Below are 22,151 nucleotides of genomic sequence, written 5' to 3'. Positions count from 1 at the left end.
TTGAAGTTTGACCGAGTAAAGCAGAACACTATGTTCATATCGGAGCTACAAGGAAATACAGCGAACTGAGAAATCGGTACAAAATACTCCCTGGTGGCTGTTTTACACTAAACAAAGAGACGTAACAAGAGCGGGCGGTGTGAATTTCTCCTGAGAGCCCAGTATTATTAGGTACTAGGCTGAAGATTGTGATCGCTCGGTTGTGAGCCGTAAGCGTCCCGGCACGACCAGACACTATCCGAAAGGCAACGTCGAGATATTTTATTCATAGAGCGAGTGATAAATGAGGAAGGTCGCGCTAGTATCACATTCATTACTGCCTCGCATCTTGCCACGCACACTGTTATCAAAACTTGTTGCCGCCGCGAGTTCTTCTGTACCCCGATCATTTGGTCACAGACTCTATAGGGACTTGTTTTAAACACCATTTGGCGTTTGTAAATAGCAAAACAGCTTATAATTCATTCTGAACGAAGCTTTGTTAGTTTTATTTATGATTTGCGAATGTCTCTCTGGTATAACCAAGTCGGTAAGTTATTGCAATGTGTAATTATCATTGGAATGTGAAAATTATTTTGTATGCAGTAGCGTGCGCCTATTGAAATATATTCCTAAAGTAAATCAACAAATAAAAGGAAGGCTTTATAGCTACAAAAAGTCAGTAGTTTACGACAATTTAGAAATGTATGATAGCTTTTGTAATGGTATTGTGGAGATGTTGTGTGGTCCAATCCTTTATGAATAATTTACTTTTAAAATAAAATAATATCTTCAGTAAATGTATATATTTTTGATTGATAACATGACTTGAAAACCATTTATAAATTTAATATTATTAAAAATTTAATTGTTAGGCATTACAACACGGCTAGGACTTAGTGATGTATGATGTATAAGTAGAAGCCAGGTATAATATTGTTAAACGCACAGCTGAGGAATGTTTCCTGTGGGCTTTCCTAATCTCGGATGCATACTTTCACGACATCCGTATTCTGATTTTTACAAGAGCAACTTTAATAGTGAATTTTATATAAATAAAAACAAAAGCGTTGTAAAGAATACACAAGATTACGTGACTAGTTACGATAACAGAGTTTTCAAGGAACGGTTAACAATCGTTCAATTTGTAGGGCCCGCGGCTGAGAAGCTCAACAATAGCGGCGCACGCGACCACTACGACTCGACATTCTCATGAGTAGAATAACGCACAACAATCAAGATGTCATTTTTCAACTACCCACGCCGCGAACACCGGAGCGAGCGAACAGCGAGAAATATGGCCGACAACACACGCACAGCCGACGTACAAAAGAGGCGTCTCGGGGATGTCGCGATACATATCTTTTGACTGAACAACGGACGCAACAGTTTACTCCTTCCCTTTTTATATTTTACTGGTAATCGACAAACATAAATGAAATCTAAACAAATGCAATTTTATTCAGAAACTGACAGCAACAACTTAGCACTGACTCATAGGAATACATTATGTTAATTCTGATAATAAATGGCAGACAAGAGACATTATTTTGGAACCATATACTCTAGTCCTGCTAGTCCTGCTTATAAGTTTACAGCCACAATTAAGTCTAAACAAGCTAAACGAGTACGTCTTAGTTGTCAGGCCTACACATGTGTAAAGTAGCTAAGTACAGGCCCCGTGCTTTCTGCAACGCTCATTATGACAATTCAAAGAAGTCAGTTGGTAATTTATCGACGGTGGAAGATGGAAACTTGCTGCGAGAAATGATAGTAATTATTGACACGAACCGGCGCTCGGGGCTAAAATCCGCCATCCGCTGCTAAAGATCACAACCGGCCACTAACTCGAAAATTCCACATTCATAACGGAGCAAGCCCTTGGGCACGAACGGAGGCACCGCCGATGTCGAATCACACTCGCAAACAACAATCAATGCACTTTCATGGTAAAAGCACTTCGTCGACAAATAGGAGTTCTTCACGCAATTTGTGTATTTAACAAAACGTTCACATGTCGGCCGGCGTAATATGCCATTAATGACAATGAATGTATTTAATGTAAAAGGCTACGCCAGGAAAATATGTACCTATATACGGCAGCCTTATAAGCATAGCAGATTCACCGTTGCTTAGATAGCATGGCTTAAGTGGAAACAAATAACACACCGAGGTAAAACAACCCTTATAGGGACTACTATTGCTATTCGGTAGCATCTTTTGTGTGTGATACAATGGCGCATCGATCGTGCTGGATTGCACGGAAACGTTCGGTAAAACGCTAACGAGTGCCGCCGCAGCGGCTAATTGAAGTTATTGCCGTCGTAGGCTCGACGCCATTGCATTCGGCACTGGTGATTAGCGACGGAAACTTATCTAATGGACCTGCCGTATAGACATTATTTGTCACTTCATCGATCAACTTAATCTCGACAGTTTGTTTGAAATATTGATTGATGAGAATACCGTGTTCAAAACCAGTTGTTGCATGATGCATGCGAAATAAAAGCTTTGAATAGTTTACATAAGTAAACAAATACATATACGTCACAGTATTTGATACTTACTGCGTTAATTATCTCTTCTTATGTTCTGCATCATTTATTACAGTTACTTATAGCTCATCAGGGCAAACCCCTAAATTAATTAAGTCACGTCGTGTACTGTGACAATTAATACCCATTAGCGAGTAATTTCGAGTAAGTTGACTTCAACACACCGTTATTAATGGAAACAGAAAACAATTAGTCTGAGTTCAGATGACAGCCGCATGGCAGGAGACATGCTTCCGTATTGTTACAATGTAAATAAAGTATTTAAACGACTTATTGTGTTTATAACTGTTACGATTCCCATAATTAAAAAATAGCTTTAAGATTTGTTAAACGTTTTTTGGTGTATTTTGTGACTGTCTTTTTGCAGGGATTGCAAAACCAGTATTTTTGCACTTGGTATTAAATTTGATTTTCGGTTACCTCGTCAACTGACATACCAATGTGTCGATATTCAATCTTATGTAAGATTAAGTTTTTTAAGTGCGCTTGTCATGGCAGCTTCTCAATATGCAGATTTGCAAACAGTTGTCAGGCTGTTCACGTCAAACCCTTGTCTCAACATTATAATAATCTTAATACTCATTTTTGTTATTGTCAAAATAAACTATTCATCACGCCACCAAATCTGAAAGGCTTTTCTTCTTTTAAATTAGTCATCTATTTAAGCTGTCATGTGCTAAATGTCTCCTAAATATTTTTTTATTAATATTCTTACACCAACGTATATTATTCAAAATGATTGTACCGTCAGACCGAAAATTGACTAAAATATTATTTATTATGTTTAATTTAACCTTGTTTTAAATTAAACATAATTAATAATATTTGTATGGTAGAATTTTAACCAAAATGTACTTTAAAATATTTAAAGTTTAAAGCTGGTTGAAACGATTTACTAGCAGATGCTGATGGAAGGAAAACAGCTTGTTTATTCGGCTGGTAAGCGCGAAACTTCATCGAAATCGTTTAACCCTCCTAGCATGCTGCAAACAAACATTCATCCCACATTTCGCATTCCCAATATTACGTAGTAGTAATTAAGTAATAATAATAATACATAGAATAAACCACACAGTGCTCTTCCGCCTCTCTCCTACTATTGATATAATATATATTTATATTAGCATATAGCTTTGCTCGACAGGGTGCATAATTGCTACTAATAATGTATACAAGTTGTTATGTATAAATATAAAATATACATTACAACCTGTATACATTATGGTACCTACACAATAAAGAATTGAGAATAGGTATACATTTATGAATGAATAGCTGACCCAGCAAACGTTGTTTTGCCTAATAAATTATTTCTAGTTGTATGATTTTTTAATGCCACATTATAAAAAAATTAAAAATCGGTTAAGCCGTTTCGGTACGGTAACGTAGACGGTATATTAGAAGATATAGACATACCTGTTAGATGGTTCCCGGTGAATTCGAAGTCGTCGTCTTGGTCCCAATGCTTCAGCGACAAGTTGCCCAGCGGAGTAGCGTTCGCGAACTCCAAGTTAGCGAAATGCCAGTCCAGGATTTGTCGATCGCGCACCGACAGATACACCGAACTACAAATATAAGTACATGTTAGTGATACACGTTAGTGATTAGCATCATTGATCGAGGTTTTTGAAGAAATGACTTATTCATTTCAGGACGTCCAAAAAATTAAACGTGATCACTACTAAATAAGTTAAGTATGACAATAATACCTATAGTGTTTATATTTATTTTAAAGAGTAGTTATTTGATATAATAAAATTCAATGAATCCGTCGGAATGATACCTCTCTAAAAGTATTATAATCATTTTTTCTTATATACATTCAACAAAAAAATCATTAAAATGGTAAGTAACGTTATTAGACCCCACTTTCATATGTTTCACCATGTTTAATACGTTTTATCTTTTGCAGCCATCCATCTACTGCAAAAACAGTACATATAATACCTTACCTTGGCGGATTAGTTTCAAGCTGCGCTATCTTTTCCTCGACCGTACTGTTAGTTGACACGAGCGCGTCGTATTCATTACAAAGCAGGTTCATCTCTCTGTTGAGGCGACGCAGATTGAACTCTTGCAGGATACTGGCGTCCCCCGTCACACCCTTATCTCTCTCTACGAGCAAAGCATCCTTCTCTGTCTTCATTGAATTTAAAAGTTCCTTCAAATCCGACATTCTGAAAATAAATTATAGATATAAAATATTGAGTTATTACACACTTCATAGAAACAAACATGTAGTTCTCTATAAGCTCGTTTTTAATCGGTTCACTAGATCTTGATATTGCTCCTGGCAACGTTACAAACACAAAAACTTTACAGCCTAGATGATCGTGATAATATGAAGCTTTTATTGTTAAATTAAAGAAGCTGTAGAAATTCTAATGGAATTTTTATAGGGTTAACAATAGTTACTAACCACACGAAGTCATAGGAAACGGGGGATAGTAATGAAACATTGTTTAATGTAAACTTTCTTAATGTAGGTTAGTTTATGGTAGGTATTTAATGTGTTTATTTAACTTACTTATTAATATTAGTCTTCAGTCTTTCTTGCAAAGTTATAAGAGCCTTGTGATGTTGTATCTAAAAAAAAAAGATCACATATGGTAGACAGTCTCAGCATTTTTAACGTATTATTCTGGTCTACTAGTCAAGGCATCGAGAAAACTCATAGTTTATATTGGAACATGACAGGACCGTTCAGACGCACAAATCAGAATTCCATTAAATTCTAGTAAAACTAATGAATAGTTAGTAAAACCCATGTTTGCAAACGGTTCATGGGTGAGCCCTTGTGAATGTGTGACATCGTGCACTAATTCAGCTTTAACTTGTGTGCCACTGTCAAGCGAATTGAAACTGAAAGGCGCGCACAGTTCAACATGAGTTGAACTTTTATGTACCTGTTTGTGCTTGACATTCTTCTGCTGTAGTTTGATTACCCATTCCAATGCTTGGCCTAGAGAGACGGGCGTGTCGTTATAATAGTTGAAATCCACTTGGTGTGACAGATAGGACGTAGCATCAAGAAGTCTGTTAAATTCACGTTCCACCTGGACAGAAAGATATAATTTTTCATGTATAATATTTTTCTGCATTCAGAGTTCAGTGTTCACAAACAAAAAAAGGAAAGCTCAACAAAATATATGACTGTCTATGATTTATGTAAAACAAGATCTAGGAAATAATACAAAATTATGATGGCAATAAATGAAATAAATGTACATAAAAGTATTCAGCATCATGTACAAATGATGACACTTTTCTAGTTACTAAATAAAACAATTATTATTTGGGAGTTGTGATTTTGTTGCACACGTTTACATTGCGTTATCTCTAGGTACCGGTTGACCAAGAAAGTATTAATAATTCGGACGAAATAGACATGGTTGATTTTCTCATGCATATCGTAGCTTTTGTTTAATGCTTAACATACCCTAATCAGTCTTATCAGATATTCCTACTTACAGTGTTGTTGACAAAAGTTCAATACATACCATTTCATCTTTATGTTTTGGTACTTGATTTCCCGTTGCTTCGTAAAGAGGGCATTTCTGTTTGATCTTATGCAGTTCCATATTCATTTGTACAGAGAGAGTAGTCACAGGATTACCTCCCAAACCAGTCACCACCATAGCGCCTGAAAATGGGACAAGTTAGACGGAGTTATAAGCGATTCGGATCAAATCGCATCGCGTCAGACATTTTGGATTTGAGTTAATGATCATTATTTTGATGTACGGGATAGGGGTTTTACCGACACCGCGGCACCGGTCTGTCATGACCTCATGAATATGAGGTCAGCTTGGTCCTTATGGGCTTCTTATAAGGTCTTATCTTTCCTAGGTTCTTATCTTATAAGTTTTTAATCTTATTGGTTCAGGGAAAACCATGATAGGGGGTAAAGAGGGTCGCTCCTTTATAATTTTCAAACGTGTACTAAATAATAGACTGCACAAAGAGCCCATTGGTTGAGGTCACCAAACACAATGTCCACAGATCAGATGACAAGCACTTGCTTGATCCACAAATGCTTGAGTCTGAGTATCTTGTGCAAGTGACTTAAATGTTTGTGAATACTGGGACTTGTTAAAAAAGTGAAGAAATAGAAATAGAAAGAAATAGATTTGAAAATATGAAAATAAGTAAAAAGAATAACCAAATGAAACAATAAAGAGTATAAAAGTAAAACTATAATCACCTAAGTCAGCCACATAAGGGCCTTTTCGGTATGTCACAATCCTTCCTCCAACTCTGTCCCTGCCCTCCAGTATAACTACTTCGCAGCCAAACGAAAGCAACTGGCGGGCAGCAGCCAGACCAGAAACTCCTGTAATATTGTACATGATATATGCAATTATGTCAAACTCACGAAGTAAGGGAAGTACATATCTATGGAGGGACATAATATATTTTCTATTGTTTTGAAATATCAAAATCCCACCAAAAACATTAAATGTAAAAAAATGCCAAGTCTCTCGATGCAGTCTTTCCATCGTAAAAAGTTTTGAGATCTCATAGAAGCCAAGTCCTATTCAAAATATTTTGTAGTTATAAATCAACATTTAGTAATTGTATCAATAGTTTTCTTTATATTATAATTATAGTGACTTGGCAATGAGCACAAGAAGAAACAAATAAAACGGCATATTTGTAGGAGTTGAAAGTTACACACACCGCATGCGTAAACATTAATATCACAAAATTAATTTTCTTTTGGTTTATCCGTGTCGTCCCAACCGAATTTCGGCAACGGCAGTCAGTCTTAGTGTACTCTCGATTCATTTACTTTCATAAAGCGATGGCCCGTAAGGTATTCTTAATTATCGTATTGGAGCATGTAGTCGGTAGTGACCATCATGATTCACACATAACAAATAATCTGATCACTGGTCTCGTCAGTAACATTTGCACATAATTCCAGGCATCAAGCAGCTTTTAATTTGTGCTCATTGCCAAGTCACTATAATTATAATATAAAGAAAACTATTGATACAATTACTAAATGTTGATTTATAACTACAAAATATTTTGAATAGGACTTGGCTTCTATGAGATCTCAAAACTTTTTACGATGGAAAGACTGCATCGAGAGACTTGGCATTTTTTTACATTTAATGTTTTTGGTGGGATCTCATTTATTTTTTGTAAGTGTATTTCTTTCTTTTTTTTTTAGGTGTCATAATTTCTAGGACTTCAGCTACTGCTTTGCTTAGAACCCATTCTCTATCTCTATCTCTTTTGTTTCTTCTCTGAGACTTCGTTACTTCTAATGTAAACAAGCTTAAACTTATATATATATGCATATATATATCTACTAACTTACAAACTATAGCTAAACTAAACTAAATAACACGTAAAGCTCTCCGAATATCAATTATCACTACAATATTTTTTAGTTTCGAAATGGTTTTTCATAGACAGGTGGCGCTATCAAATGAAAATTATCGAATTATTCTGAAGTACTACTTAGACTGCGCTTTGTAACGAAACCATAGCGCGATTCAGACACGTACAACGCCATCTATCGAGCGCGCATACAATATTTATCGCAATACAATGGAGTTTTAGCTTTATTAATTTAATGAATTATGAATTTTATGTATTAATTTGTATTAATGATAGCCTGTGTATTACATTTATATTATTCTTTTCTATTCTATGTATGTATTCATCCAATTGAATAGGTACTTAAACAACGAACAAAGTTAACAATGCAGTCAAAATCCCTACATAATGTTCTTGCCAAACCGCAAATATAAAATTGTTTTCTATGGCATATTATTTTTTAATGTTTTTATAATTTTTCCTTTATATGTGGCTAAGGACCTATCTTGGTGCAAAATTTGAAGTTTCTAAGTCTGCTAGAAGTACCTTAGATTTTTGATGATCTGTCAGTGAGTCAGTGAGTGACAAAATGGTGTAACTTTGATCGACCGTAACTCCTAAACCATTAATTCAATTGGCATGTAATTTCGAACTTAAGCTTGTTCTAATGCCTACTATTATTCCCCGAAAAGCTAAACTCCTAGCTTTGTCCACGTCGAAGATACAGGGGGGGCGAAACAGCCGCGAATCGCTTCGAGAAAAGATGGTACGGCCGTGCCCGTTTTGCTCGAGACTTGGCAGGGGCACTGCCGTGCCCTCAGATACGAAGAATTAAATAAGCTCAGAAAGTGAGGATTTACGTCACCACTAGCCAATGGCACTGCGATAAAGCATGCGTGGTATAGCTTTGTAAAAAAATGAAAAATCTTTTACTTTTCAACAACAACAACAATCAATACATAGTTAAATTCTAATGTTTGGAAAATTTGAAACAATGTTAAGCAACTTCAAATACTAGTGTCACAGTGAATCAGTTTGGCCATTTCCCCAATATTTGTTATTTGAAAAGATTTGCATAATTCTTACCAGCTCCAATGATGATGACTTTTGGTCTCTGCTTCCCTTTAGGCGGAGTTGGAATTGGTGTAGTACGCTCATAAATACCATAGTTTATAAACCCATGTCTTTCTAAGAATGCATGAGTCCTCATCACCAGTGCAGGGTCTCCATTGTATGGTGCCTGGAATATCATGCACAAAATGTTCATGTAATACAGACATACAAATATTTTTATAGCAACTTTTGTGAAGTGGATTCATTCTTAAATGGTGGATGATCCCGATTAATATGTATGTGCAAATATTTGAATCATGTACATAAGTAGAAACCTTTAGGGGAGAAAAAAGGCAGCAAATATATACAAGGACATAATCAAATAAAAATAAATCTGCCTCAATAAAGATTATAATGTAAGACTTAAAACTTATCCCAAAACAGCCCATGAAAAGGCTAGCTATAAAGTTATAATATTTCTGAAAATTATCAAATCTCTTAGGCCCCTTTAACATGTTCACTTTAGTGAATCTATAATCCAAAAGTTATTTCTATGAAAAAGGAACATTATGATTGAGGAAACAATTGAAACTATTCATACTCACTTCCATCTTCTGCACAGCAAGTTCTTGAGTCAATTGCTTCTTAGGATCTTCAAACCATAACTTCAGTATGCGGTTTCTTATCTGTACAAAAGTATGGCTTGATGGTCCCACCAAATCTGAGAAACACTCAGCTTCCAATGATGACATCTTGTCAAACGGCAGTCGTGATTGAAATGCTGCTCCTTCTAAACTGTAATTTTAACATTCAATTATTAATATTAGGTGTACAAGGAATTGGATGTGTATGTGTTTCCCATTATGGTTGATATTAAAACTAACACCACCTGTTTACTTCCTACGTATCAAAGACAGTGGTGGTAACTTCCTTGAACAGACTCACAATAATGTGTATCTCATAACCTTCACATTCATCACAAAACTTGGTAATTTAAATCATAGGGTACACTGAGAAAGGAGAATAGGACTTATGTATCTGGCAGGTACACAAACTATTTGCATCAATGGTGCATTATAGTTTTACTGGATTTAGTAAATAAATTAAATTGTACCTATTAAGCATTTCTTTGTAATTAATTTCTTCAATATCATCATTTTTGGTGTCTTCAGTTTTCGACTCCTCCTTTTTGTCTTTAGCATCGGCTGTACGGCTCGAAGATGACTCCCGCCGACCTCCAACTGACGTCGGGCTAGACGAGGTAATCTTACTCTTCTCAGACTGATCAGATTCCGAATCATCTTGTTTTAATTTCTCTTCTAATTCCCGGGTCTCAACCTACGATCGATAAACATAACCTTAGCATCAAAACAAATGAAATAAAACAAATATTATAAAATTTAGCTATTGAGTACCTTCGCTCGTTTTCTGCGACTCATTTTCAAAAATGAATATGAAGGAAAAAGGTGTTTTGCAAATTAATAACTGGAGTTCAATTATACAGCCTAGAAAGAATCAAAACAAAAATAAACTGACAAAAGTCACAGTGACATTGTTTGTATGTCAAGAGTCCCATTTCAAGCTGCGTTCAGAAATTTCAAACTCGGCCGAACGACTGCGTTCGTGCGTACGATAAAAAACAGAAATTGAATTATTCAACATTCACTTCAACTTCAGAAATTTTTTAATATTAGAGTTGCCACGCAAAAGGACACCAGTATGCCCAAGTTTTGATGTTGGTACTTAAAACAAAAACAGAAACACGCATAGTTGGTCAAAGGCTTTTATTTATTTTTATTCATATATTTACTAACAAAATCTACTGTAAAATTTAATCATGACATAACAATTACTAACTTCTAAATAAACAATTTGTTACAACTAGTTTTTAAAACGACTTCCTAAAATGGTTATAAAGTGGACCCTCATCAGCGTAGCCAGCAACTTCTTGAGGAATGATAGAACTCTCATCTATGCTGCCACAAGGACGGCACATGCATTCCAAAGGCGCCTTAGTAGTAATCTGAAATTAAACAGCTGATGAAATCTATAGTTACACCTAGTTGGGGATAGTTCCAAATAGTCAGCTAAACCGCAAGGATACGCACATATGATTGCAATTTAAAAGTAAAGGTTTTCTAATTAATCACTCTTTTCAAAATTGGTATTGGGTCCATAAATGCTGACAGGTGTGTGACCATAAGCACATGTTCAAAGTTATAGACACATTAAGATTTGTTGGAACTGTGACAGAATACCTATTAATAATTTGATTGTTTTTAGATATTATATTAGTTTCTATTTACCTTTCTTAACTTTCTGTCTTCACTTTTAGCTTTAGGACAAAGCAAGACTACAGTTGCTTCTCGCTCACCAGATTCTTGACAGCAGTTGCATGTCCTTTCCATTTGCCAAATTTTACTTCCCGATACCTTTTGCAAACACAGTGAAAAAGTATGAGTATATTGTCTATAAGATGTTTAAATGTTCTAAAGATTAGGCATTACTATTTACCTGCACGTAACTAGAGCATTTCCCGATACAAGCGAAAGAGGGTATTGCCTTTGGTATACATCCAGGATGTTTCAACACATGGATAACAGGTGTCATTTGACATTCCTGACCTGATAAAGAAAAGGATTTATCAGTAGGTACTAAACGAAAACGAAAATTAACTGATTAAACACTTCAAATATATATGTATATATACCTGGAGGCAACTGCACTTCCACGGATTGTGCCTTTACTGGTTTTTCTTGTAATTTATAAGCGGATATAAACACGAAACACAAAACGACAATGTCAAAACGAAACATTTTACTGCTTATAGAGTAAAAACCTAAACCGTCTTTCTCCTTTGAAGAGAGAAGCTGTTGTGTAGAGATTCTGAAGAATGCTTCAGTATATAAAGGCCCTAGAAAAATAGAAATATAGTTATTCGTACACCAAACATGAGATTGATTTTAGTGTAAACATCGTATTAGGGTGGGTATTACATAGAGCCAACAGCGCTGACAAGACTTAATCGATCTTAAATGGATACTCCACAGGAGTTATGAAGTGATTTTGTTGTGAAATGTATTTATAAGAATAGCTAGCCAATACATGTTTTTAACTGTAACTTAGATAGATAGATAGAATACTCTTTATTGTACACCATAAGGAAAAACAATTTAATTTAATTTAAGTTTTTTTTTAACCCCGAATCGCCTTGCCTTTAGAAGGTTTCATTTAGGGGTTGTTTCAAATCAAATCAAAACGGTTTGTTAGCAGACCGCTACTTATACTTGTGTTTGACAAATGCAATGCCTCCAAAGATCTCGAGAACGGTAGGCATCGGCCAGGTAGGTACCTATTGACCCTGAAATATAAAAACAAATTTAGCCGATTTTCTTCAGTATAGTTCGACTGGCTTCGATGATGATTTTGTCCCATGATTTACCAGATTTATTTATTTTCTTACAGAATTTGGCTTGTTAAATTTTCTCCGTATTATTACGTTAGAAGATATACATAAGTTATGATTTATACCTACCCTGTTTTTTCCACACTTTCCACTGTATCTTTGCTCCTATTAGTCGCAGCATGATGGTATATAGCCTAAAACCTTCCTCGATGAATGTTCTATTCAACACAAAAATAATGTTTCAATTTGAACCAGTAGTTCCCGAGATTAGCGCGTTCAAACAAACAAACTCTTCAGCTTTATATATTTGTAAGTATAAGTACTCAGTAATTGTAGTGTCAGTACCTACCTATAGGTTCATTTTTTTATCTTTTTCGTCTTGATGCAACGTAGCCCGATGCGACAGTCTACATGTCGCCTTAACTGCATAACAGAGCCAGCTCCTTCTAGCTTTCAACTGTACAAACGCTTTTTTATTCAATGGTCATATTTGAGAAATATCTATATGCTTTATCGTTTCTACAAACATAACATATGAAACTTATATTATAAAAGCAACAGTTTGCGAGTAAGTGGATGTGTGTGTCGCGTTACTACGCATTACGTTACTTTATCACGCTTAAAGACGCTCGGACCTGCAGAGCTTTAGTTTATTCCTCATTTTAATTTTTTTTTTAAATGCAGTACTTATAACGTACTGCCAATGATGGAAATTCCATTAGATTTGTATGCGAAGCCGAAAGAGGAAGCATGGGTCACACATTTTGCGAGAATGTCCTTAGGGATTTGATATGATTAAAAAAACTCGTATACACATTATAATTTCAAGCTATAATATCGTGTACAAAAATAACGACTTAAATAGCTGGACGAAAACTCGTTGGACCATCACGGCATTTTCGTCTGGCGCTGTTTTTTTTTTCTAAAGTAAGTTAGTTTAGTTTGTCAATGATTGTTTAGTTTACCATCATATGCACTGTGCCCCAAGCCGCAAGCACCAAAGACATTATACTCTAAAGCACGAAGAAAATAAGAGCATAGAGGTTTTAGTCTAGGTCTAAAATTTCCTAGGTCCCTTATTTGAGACCTGTGTCGCCCTTATGCGATAAGGAACATAACTACAGAGAAAATATATTTTTTTTTACGTTTCTTGTATTACGTTTTAGACCACAGTATAATTATAGTATACAGTAAAATGAATTTTCATCTTGGTTCCTATAGATAGGCGGATATATGTTGCATACATGCATCATAGTTTTCCTTAATCTCATAAAATTGGAATGATAAGTTAGGGTATTTGCTGTGTTGAGCTGTATGGCAAGGGCTAGGCTGTTTTTCGTAAGTATTGTGCAGTGAATGTTAAAAATATTTCATTAAATTTTGTTTGGCTGTTTGCAAAGTATCGATAGCGAATAATTTCACCTTCATTCATATTCTAGATGTACCTAACCTTGGCCGGTCCTGCAGTATTTGTTCAGTATTCAGGTAGGCATCGTTCAATGGAATATACTCGTAAATTTTGTACATCTCAAAATTGTATAATAAACTGCCAAGTATCATTTTGATTAAAATTACATTTTGCATGCCTAACAGTAACCGTCGCGTCGGGAATAACAGATTTGCTTGGATAATTCTCAAAATTGCTTAATAATCTTTAAATCTTGTGACAAATGGGTTTAAGAAGTAGGTAAAAACGATGTTTTAACTTCATAAATTATTTATTTTCAACAATTATTATCTTACATAGTAATATATTATTATAAAACTGATTATAACATTTTATTACCTACTTTTCTTGTTCATAGGCACCAATGAATTATTTTTATTAATTAAATACATTGTTTTTGTTTTTTCAAAACCTTTGACCAATTTTCTTTCTACATGATAGCTAATACTTAATGAGTAAAATAATAACTAAGTGTGTTTTCTCCTTTTTCCGTTGTGAATATATCGGTATAAAATTTGAACAAGGTTGGCTTTAATATTTAACGGCTGAAATCTCCACATTTGTAGCATTTGCAGTCGTCGGGTTCTCGAAGTCGCACTTCCATGATAGCACTGTCTTCGTCTTCAAGCCTAATACCATCGGGATCGTAACAGTGATTCAAAGTCACCAAACGCTCACGTAAGAAATTTTCTCTGCAGCAGAAGCATTCCTGAAAAGAAAAGCATATTTATACATGTTAGACTTCATTCTCTGATATTAACTAAGGAGGAAAGTCAATAGCTAACGTCGACATTCATTTGGAGATGGTTATAACGGCAAAAGTTACCTTTGAAAATCCCGTAGGTGCTGAAATTGATGGTCGTACTTGACTACTGCACATGCCTTCACATTTGTTGACACTAACTTCGCCGCTGCAAGATCGTAGTAACCTACCCATGTCATCATATTCCTCTGAAAACATTTTAAAATAAGATTTTAGTTAATTACTTTTACATTGTACTCGAGAAATTTAAAATCATTTGTTACCGACCTTTTGTGACATGAATTTCAGTCGGTATCGTTTCACAAGCTTCGTCTGCAGCACATTCTAATGTAAATAAAATTAATAATTGAATTGTGTAAACTGTGAAAACTTTAAATGATTTAAAAGACATATTCGTTAAATATTATTTTGAAAACTTTGTGTGTTGCTTGCTGTGGTCGAAGCCGTAATATTTTTTTCCATGAATGTACTTCCTTTTATATGATTCGCTCAGTAATAGAGAAGGGGTTGGGGTGAAACGAGGGTAAAAGTTATCAGCGGGTCATCGAAACCATAATTGAAAAATCTTGTAACGCCGGGTTCGTTACAAGGTATTTCAATTGGGTTGGCAGATTTTATTAATAACAAGTGAAAACGGTTACGCTTTATTTTAACGTTACGTTTCTTGGATAATTACTAACTGTGAAGTAATTTCAATAAAAACCTAACGATTTTTATAAGCTGTGCACAGGGATTTATCAGATTGACTTGCAATGTCAAAGTAATGTCAAATGCGGTATATAAACTCAAGCTGTCGTGTCGGTTTGCTTGGTTATTAGCTTATAATAAACTGAAAAAGGATATTTTATATCCTTAATCACCAAAGACCCAAGATGAAATTCGACGAAGATTTAATTGTGCTACTTATTCTGCTATTTTCATGGGTAGAATACCTATGGGAGCTGTACTTGTCATTGCGGCAGGTAATGTACCTTGTTATCTATTCGGATGATGTATATTTAATACTTTCTATCGATCTTGTCAATAAAGTACGGTTCGAACACTCATTTTACCTTATTTATAACATAAATTGTTTATGTTGATTGATTTCTTATTCGTTATTTACATTAATTATGTAGTACGTCGTGTGATTGTGAGCAAAACATTACCTCTTGTTATATTCAGTATTTATTCTTTTGTAATTGAAAGATTGCATATTTAGTGTAGATTTTAAAACTGTTATTCAACTGAATAGAATTTTAAAGAAAACCGTTCCCATTGTTATAATATAGTATTATTGACACCATTTTTATGCACTTTAATTATTTAATAGCCAACATAACAAATGTAACCTATTTTTTGTTACAGTTGAAGATATACAAGACTAATAATACTATACCAGAAGACTTGAAAGAAATGTTAAATGAAGAATCATTCAAGAAAGCACGAGTTTATGGAATTGACAAATCACGGTTCAAGATAATCAAAGAGTTTTACAGTATAGCATTAACATCTGTGATCTTATATAATAGATGGATTTATGTGGCATGGCACAAATCAGAAAACATTGCCGCTTCATTAAATATTTCTCCAGACAGAGAGATTCTAGTCAGCTGTGTATTCATGACTTTTGTCACATTATTCAACTTTGTCATCAACATGCCATTCACTCTCTATAGCATCTTTGTGCTGGAACAGAAACATGGCTTTAACAAACAGACAGCTGGTTTCTTCATAAAGGACCAAATAAAATCTTTAGTGCTTAGCCTTGTAATCACACTACCTATTATATCCATAGCAATATATATTATAATGCTTGGAGGAAACATGTTTGTAGTCTGGCTCTGGTTGTTCACAACAGTCGCCACTCTCATATTATTAACTATATACCCTTCAGTTATTGCACCTCTATTTGACAAATTTGTACCATTACCTGATGGCTCCCTAAGGAAAGGAATTGAGAATTTAGCTTCCAGACTTAATTTCCCATTGTCACAAGTGTATATTGTAGAAGGGTCAAAGAGATCTGCACACAGTAATGCTTACTTCAGTGGCTTATTTGGAGCAAAGCGGATTGTATTATTTGATACATTGCTTGAAAAGTATGATGAAGAAAAGAGAGTAACTACTGGATGCACTGATAATGAAATTTTAGGAGTACTGGCTCATGAGCTTGGCCACTGGAGCTGCAGTCACATTTATAAATCAATTGTCCTCACTGAAGTTAACTTGTTACTGCTTTTTACTGCATTTGGTTTGTTATTCAAGTACTCTATGCTGTACACTGCCCTTGGTTTCCCTGCTGGCCAGGAACCAATTATAATTGGTCTAATTGTAGTTTTACAGATGATCCTTGCACCATACAATTCTATTCTATCCTTCTTTACAACAGCTCTTTCTAGGAAGTTTGAATTTGAAGCTGATAACTTTGCTGTATCTCTGTCATACCCTAGAGAGCTACGGTCTGCTTTACTTAAGTTAGGCAAAGACAATTTAGATTATCCAATTTATGACAAATTGTATTCAGCTTGGTACCACTCACACCCAACATTGTTACATAGAATTGAAAATATAAGGACCCAAACTGCAAATGAAAAGAAAGAGTAATGTTTGTAAAGTATATTTAGAATGTACAATTCATATGTTGATGCATTTTTAACAGTACAAGTAAATTAAACCTTGTGTAATATAAATGTAAATTGCATTTTTTAGTTTATTCTCATCCAGTTTATTTCTCTACACTATATTCAAATGCTCATGACTGAAGTCATTCACAAAATGATAATTTCACAAATGCATGTAATTACCGTAGATCAAAGCATTGTATCAATGCTATAAACCCCATACATCTAAGTCATGGTATGGCATTTTTAACCACTTAAAATTCAAGGGCCAAGTTGCCATGTTTTAAAGTAATCTTGCAGTTGTGAAAATTTGACAGCGTATCACACTGCGCTTAGTGGCGCCACTGTTCCACGCTTGTACTAATATTACTGGTGGTGGCCTCTCCATAAGTTTAAAGTATTTGTTCCTAAAGTTATCATAATAATTTGCATGTGTAGTAGAACACCAGTTAATTGTACAAGAAACACTGCATTTATTTTGCATTGAGCAAATATCTACATACATTCGTAGTTATTGTATTTATTTCTTATGAGATATGTATAATTAAGTAGGTGTATGTATAAATAATTACTTTTATACATATGCAGTTTTTATATGAAGCTATTCAATAAACATACTAATAGCGACACGAATTGTATTTTTTTAAGTGTTGTTTCCCCTTGTTTTACTTGTTCTTCTATCGAACAATTCGGTCTCATCTTTTGGATGTATTACATGATCATTAAATGAAATATTACATGATCACCCCTGACAACAACTTCATTCAAATCGTTCAAATGGTTTTCCTTTTGCCAAAAAACTCGCGGTGCTTTTTTCCTATTATTTCTTGTACAGTAGTGTCTTGGGTCAGGTACCTTAGCACTTACCTATACTAGTTACCTAATATTCTATAAAGTGCAGGTACACGATATTATAAATAAATTACTTTCAAAAAGCTTAATCTGAAATATGAAATAAATAAAAATAAATTCTATGCAAGTACATAAATGTAGTCTTCGATTCATAGAGAATATCACTATTTCTCCTCGCATTTCCCTCTTTTCTCGAGTGCTTTGCAATATCTACTTACATTTTTCATTTAGCTAGGTATTGTCTGATGCCAATTATTTGCCGTAGAGAACTCGTATTCCTAGCATCTTTCTGGTTGCATACAAGAAAACCCGGCACAGGCTTACTAGAACCAAAACCGTAGATAGGTATTGTCCGTAAAAAGAGTTTTGGGTTTGGATGCTATTGTCCGAGTTGGTTTACGCTCTCGGAAAGTCCTCCAAGGCCGAACTTGTGTCGGTAATTACCATTCTTATCGATTGGCTAGTACTCGCCATAGCTTCCGCTCTTTTCACATGCTGAAGGTAGTCGTAGTTCTTGGATTTTCCTAACTTTAGCTACCCAACTAAAGCAAATCTTGCACAAAACTTGTTCTAAAACTGTTCAGCTTGCTCTAAGGTATCAGGCAATGGTGAACCTTTGGTTTCGGGCAAAGGCAATAACATTAACATTTGAGCGAATGATATAAATGTTAATATAATCAGAGGAAGGTCTGTAAGAAAGCTGTCCAAAGTGACGATTGCCGGAGCCACCATTGAAGCTACGCGGGCAAAGGTTGTTACTCCGCTAACACCAACATTACGCCCCAAAGTAGGAAACAATTCTCCCGAGAATAAATATAATGCAGGTATTGTGCCCTGAAAAACGTTTTACGTTAACATACCAAAATATAACATACACATACCTAAATATTTTCTAAAAGCCCCAATCACTAAAATACCTAAAGCATGTAAGCTGCAATTCTCCGCTAGACCAAAAAAGATTTACCGTGGTTACCTTACAATTTAATCTGGGCTGATGAAGAGATCTTTGTGAGATAAAAATAATAAAGATACACAGTAACTAATAGATAGCACACGTACACCTATCAGTAATTCGATTTCACACTTGGCTGACTTACCGCCATTCCTGCGAAACCTATTCCAGCAAACAATAGCCTCGGCCAGTCATTTGAATATTTTGATCTTGGTATCATCAATATAAGAACAAAGCAAATAGATGTAACCAATTGATACAAGCCGACAGTCGTCTTTCTTCCGTATCTAGTTATTACGAAGATGCATGTAAACCCTCCCAGTGTTGAAATGACTCCAGTTAAGGCTACCGCCATAAAAATGTTCCCTCCGATTGAGCCTAAATACTGTGCAAAGGCGTAAAACGCTAAACCAGTACAAAACCTGTAAAAAAAGAGTTTAATTAAAATTTGACTTATCGTTTATAAAACGTAATAGTTTTTTACATACCAATTCATTGAAAGCAATAGAGTTTTTACTCTCATATTTTTAGATCTCAGAAAAGCCATAAAGCCCGGATCCGGTTCACGTTGGACTTCATGCTCTCGTATTAACTGTCTAATCTCTCTCAAAGTTAAGTCGCGGCCGTTCTGCCTCGCAATCTCTTTTAAAATTTCTAGAAATGATAATAGTTAGATAGGTAATTACAATTTCTAACGGATAAGTCTGAAACGTTGATATCTAGTAGTTAGTCTGTACCATGTACCTAATGTCTAGCAGGGTCGGACTTGCCAAATAGCCAGGGCCATCATCCTGGTCTCTAGCCTGCCCGGGCTCTTAGGACCGACTTGTTAGTGTTTTTGGGAAACTGGGCCAAGTCCAACTCTAAACATAGTCATTTTGAAATAAAAATCACAATATTTTTTTACCCGAAGCCTTTTCTGTTTGTCCTGTTGCTAACAGCCACCTTGGTGACTCTGGTACCCATAACCAATAAATTATGTATATTGATGATAGAGAAGCCAATGCGAATTCTAACTTCCTCCAGTCTCTAAACCAGTAGGCCAGGCTTGCCATCACTGCATTTCCTAATCCGAACGGTAGTTGGTAGATTACTGGTATTATAGTCCGCCACTTGCCACTAACCACCTAAAAAAAGTAAAACGAAATTCTGTATTTAGCTATTCCTTGATCAAAAAGTAACTTATGGATGTCTGTAAATAACATAAGATAAATTTACCTCCATGGATATAACAAAAGATATAATACCAATGCCACCAGAAGCCAACGCTAGAATGAACCAATTACACAAAAAGAGCCAGTACCATGGTATAACGCTGGCGATAAAACTAGCGACTGCCTGAATAATTATTCCCATCATGAGGGGGAACTGACGACCATATTTATCGGCCCATACGCCAAAAATTATACCTCCCAAAACTATTCCCCACATCATCACACCCTGGCAAACCTGAAATTGAAATTATTGGATAAATACAAGAAGTAGCGCAAGTCATTGCTGGCTTCCTAAGAAATTTAATACTAAGTTGAGAGGGGTGTTTATTTAGAAACAATGGCCACTGAACCTTTTCGTGTCTATCCTCTTACTGTTACCAGAGTTTCTACTTCTAATTATCTTTCATCGGAAAAGCTACTCATTAGACAAGCATAATAAAAATATTTCTCTAAAAGTAGGCATAAAAACCTTCATACTCACGTGTGTTAGCCAATGTTTAGTGCAAACTAGATTCCAATCTGAAGTGATAGTGCGTTTAAATACGCTCGTATCGTAAATAAATTTTGGACATGGCACCAAAGGTATCAGTGTCTTATCCATGTTAGGGTCAAGAATGAGTAAATCTGGATCAAATATTAAACATGGGTGTTCTTCTACACGCTAAAACATTAAGCCCTCATTACATTAGTAAAAAAGAGATTTATATAAGTAGGAATAAATATAGCAGGTTTAAACAGGCGTATATAGATCGGAAGTTTGGAAGCGAGTCCTGTTTGGCATCATTCTTTAATATTATCAGGCCGTAGCGCAGCGGGTGCTGCCCCAGTTAACTTAAACTAGGTCAAGGTAGGGCGTATTTGTTTACTTGCTAAGCTACAGGTTGGTACTTATAAATTTGCAAAACGATTATAATGTAGATAATATCACAATCAAAAATAATGTTTTTCCATAAACAACTTACTGGGCAGCAAATTTTTCTCCACTCTCTTTCCGTATACTTCTTAAACACTGCCGGCTTTTGGCACCAGAAGTCTTGAGGTGGTGCCATAAATATTATATTTAACTGATACCAAGCTATAGGAAACTTTAAGACAGCCATTAAGATACTTATTTTGAATTGCCATTTGCCGAAATCCCCAATTATTTTGGCAGTAACGTCCTTTTCATCTCGCTTTGGAGGTTTCTTAACAGAGAAACTGAAACGGTTCGAATCTTCATCAGGTATTTTATTAAATCGACCACACCTTTACGAAAAAAACTTCGTTCACTTAAGTTTTTCTGTCTAACCTGTTTGCCCAATTTTGTCAGTTCCATATTTTAGCATGTTATAAAACCCTTTGCCAACACTTTATAAATGATTAAAAAACACTGGTAAAACTAATTATAAAGAATGTATGGATCTGAGAAAGAGACATTTCTATCATAGCGACTGCGTCACTTTTAATCAAAGACTTATTATTTATAGTTTTTTAGGGGGATAATATACTTTTTCCTTAGGAAGTAGGTAATTCTTTTTTGTTAGAAGACAGAGAGAAGAGAAGGAGGCAGAGCCTGTCACCCCGTCTCCTCTAAATTAAAACGGCTACAGGTACGAAAGCTCGATGCTGCCATACTGCAATAGCTCCACTCCGATGTGCACTCGCTTCACAGCCCAATAAAACTGTATGTAATAGCTTCCACCGATAAAAAAAGTCGGTAGTTAGCCCCCCTAAGAGTGTGACTAGGTAATGTTGACTAAGATGGCTAAAGCATGATTACCAGAATGCCTGCTAACCGAGTTCTGTCTAGCAACAATAGTTACTGATCGCCACTTATCTGAATACAAAAAATTAGAACCCGGATTGGCCAAGTTCGGTCACATTTTATTTATATAGCATCTGCATGGTCATAACTTCATCCGAAAAAGAATGCGCCGCCTTTTACTTATTAGATATTCAATCGACACTTACAATATTGAAAATTCTATTAAAACACGTTGTTTATTATCGTTTAACT

At 35.3% G+C, this 22,151-nt stretch overlaps 5 protein-coding genes across 11 annotated transcripts in view; 1 reads left to right on the top strand and 4 right to left on the bottom strand.

The window, feature by feature from the left end:
• LOC113497903 (lysine-specific histone demethylase 1A-like) overlaps window positions 1-10,472 on the bottom strand; it is a 232,819-nt gene extending 222,347 nt beyond the window's left edge. For 4 of the 6 annotated variants that reach the window (XM_026877704.1, XM_026877706.1, XM_026877705.1 and 1 more), the window contains exons 1-10: window positions 10,334-10,471; window positions 10,033-10,256; window positions 9,524-9,713; window positions 8,952-9,105; window positions 6,739-6,867; window positions 6,035-6,177; window positions 5,441-5,590; window positions 5,062-5,120; window positions 4,487-4,711; window positions 3,951-4,099 (exon numbers count right to left, since the gene is read on the bottom strand). In XM_026877704.1, the coding sequence (XP_026733505.1) occupies window positions 3,951-4,099; window positions 4,487-4,711; window positions 5,062-5,120; window positions 5,441-5,590; window positions 6,035-6,177; window positions 6,739-6,867; window positions 8,952-9,105; window positions 9,524-9,713; window positions 10,033-10,256; window positions 10,334-10,357 (1,447 nt within the window). In that variant the 5' untranslated portion in view covers window positions 10,358-10,471. Of the gene's footprint in view, window positions 1-3,950; window positions 4,100-4,486; window positions 4,712-5,061; window positions 5,121-5,440; window positions 5,591-6,034; window positions 6,178-6,738; window positions 6,868-8,951; window positions 9,106-9,523; window positions 9,714-10,032; window positions 10,257-10,333 lie in introns of all 6 variants that reach the window. The other 2 variants (XM_026877702.1, XM_026877707.1) reach the window with 2 other exon arrangements.
• A 325-nt stretch (window positions 10,473-10,797) lies between these two features.
• Window positions 10,798-11,829, bottom strand: LOC113497905 (bursicon). The gene is made up of 4 exons (XM_026877708.1): window positions 11,629-11,829; window positions 11,433-11,542; window positions 11,225-11,350; window positions 10,798-10,941 (listed from the first exon to the last, which is right to left on the bottom strand). Exons 1-4 carry the CDS (start codon window positions 11,732-11,734, stop codon window positions 10,807-10,809), a joined length of 477 nt encoding a protein of 158 aa, XP_026733509.1. The 5' UTR covers window positions 11,735-11,829; the 3' UTR covers window positions 10,798-10,806.
• Window positions 11,830-14,133: 2,304 nt separating this feature from the next.
• On the bottom strand, window positions 14,134-14,925 carry LOC113497906 (partner of bursicon). The gene is made up of 3 exons (XM_026877709.1): window positions 14,802-14,925; window positions 14,598-14,722; window positions 14,134-14,480 (listed from the first exon to the last, which is right to left on the bottom strand). The coding sequence occupies exons 1-3, from the start codon at window positions 14,923-14,925 to the stop codon at window positions 14,310-14,312; spliced, it is 420 nt and encodes a 139-aa protein (XP_026733510.1). The 3' UTR covers window positions 14,134-14,309.
• A 364-nt stretch (window positions 14,926-15,289) lies between these two features.
• LOC113497901 (CAAX prenyl protease 1 homolog) lies at window positions 15,290-17,766 on the top strand. The gene is made up of 2 exons (XM_026877700.1): window positions 15,290-15,496; window positions 15,882-17,766. Exons 1-2 carry the CDS (start codon window positions 15,407-15,409, stop codon window positions 17,118-17,120), a joined length of 1,329 nt encoding a protein of 442 aa, XP_026733501.1. The 5' UTR covers window positions 15,290-15,406; the 3' UTR covers window positions 17,121-17,766.
• A 158-nt stretch (window positions 17,767-17,924) lies between these two features.
• On the bottom strand, window positions 17,925-22,151 carry LOC113497900 (organic cation transporter protein-like). Of its 2 annotated transcripts, none has more exons than XM_026877698.1 (8): window positions 21,444-22,151; window positions 21,118-21,368; window positions 20,637-20,816; window positions 20,160-20,390; window positions 19,849-20,068; window positions 19,430-19,595; window positions 19,087-19,363; window positions 17,925-18,823 (listed from the first exon to the last, which is right to left on the bottom strand). In XM_026877698.1, exons 1-8 carry the CDS (start codon window positions 21,478-21,480, stop codon window positions 18,560-18,562), a joined length of 1,626 nt encoding a protein of 541 aa, XP_026733499.1. In that variant the 5' UTR covers window positions 21,481-22,151; the 3' UTR covers window positions 17,925-18,559. The 2 variants fall into 2 exon arrangements, with proteins under 2 accessions (XP_026733499.1, XP_026733500.1); XM_026877699.1 differs by having other exon boundaries at window positions 21,118-21,352; window positions 21,444-22,149.

Source organism: Trichoplusia ni, chromosome 10 (assembly GCF_003590095.1).
Source record: "Trichoplusia ni isolate ovarian cell line Hi5 chromosome 10, tn1, whole genome shotgun sequence".
Classification (NCBI taxonomy): domain Eukaryota; kingdom Metazoa; phylum Arthropoda; class Insecta; order Lepidoptera; family Noctuidae; genus Trichoplusia; species Trichoplusia ni.
The sequence above is the reverse complement of the archived record's forward strand: the minus strand, read 5'-3'. Positions and strand labels throughout refer to the sequence as shown.

Bases quoted from the DNA above. Each gene is read 5' to 3' on its own strand.
- LOC113497900 (XM_026877698.1), bottom strand. From the start codon at position 21,480: ATGCTAAAATATGGAACTGACAAAATTGGGCAAACAG. The intron at 21,369-21,443 runs GTTAGACAGAAA...TACCTGATGAAG, and splicing joins TGACAAAATTGGGCAAACAG to ATTCGAACCGTTTCAGTTTC. The intron at 19,364-19,429 runs GTATGTAAAAAA...CTTTTTTTACAG, and splicing joins CTATTGCTTTCAATGAATTG to GTTTTGTACTGGTTTAGCGT.
- LOC113497906 (XM_026877709.1), bottom strand. From the start codon at position 14,925: ATGTCTTTTAAATCATTTAAAGTTTTCACAGTTTACACAATTCAATTA. The intron at 14,723-14,801 runs GTCGGTAACAAA...AAATGTTTTCAG, and splicing joins TGAAATTCATGTCACAAAAG to AGGAATATGATGACATGGGT. The intron at 14,481-14,597 runs GTAACTTTTGCC...TTTTCTTTTCAG, and splicing joins CACCTACGGGATTTTCAAAG to GAATGCTTCTGCTGCAGAGA.
- LOC113497901 (XM_026877700.1), top strand. From the start codon at position 15,407: ATGAAATTCGACGAAGATTTAATTGTGCTACTTATTCTGCTATTTTCA. The intron at 15,497-15,881 runs GTAATGTACCTT...TTTTTGTTACAG, and splicing joins TGTACTTGTCATTGCGGCAG to TTGAAGATATACAAGACTAA.
- LOC113497905 (XM_026877708.1), bottom strand. From the start codon at position 11,734: ATGTTTCGTTTTGACATTGTCGTTTTGTGTTTCGTGTTTATATCCGCT. The intron at 11,543-11,628 runs GTATATATACAT...TTTCTTTATCAG, and splicing joins GGAAGTGCAGTTGCCTCCAG to GTCAGGAATGTCAAATGACA. The intron at 11,351-11,432 runs GTAAATAGTAAT...TGTTTGCAAAAG, and splicing joins AATGCTCTAGTTACGTGCAG to GTATCGGGAAGTAAAATTTG.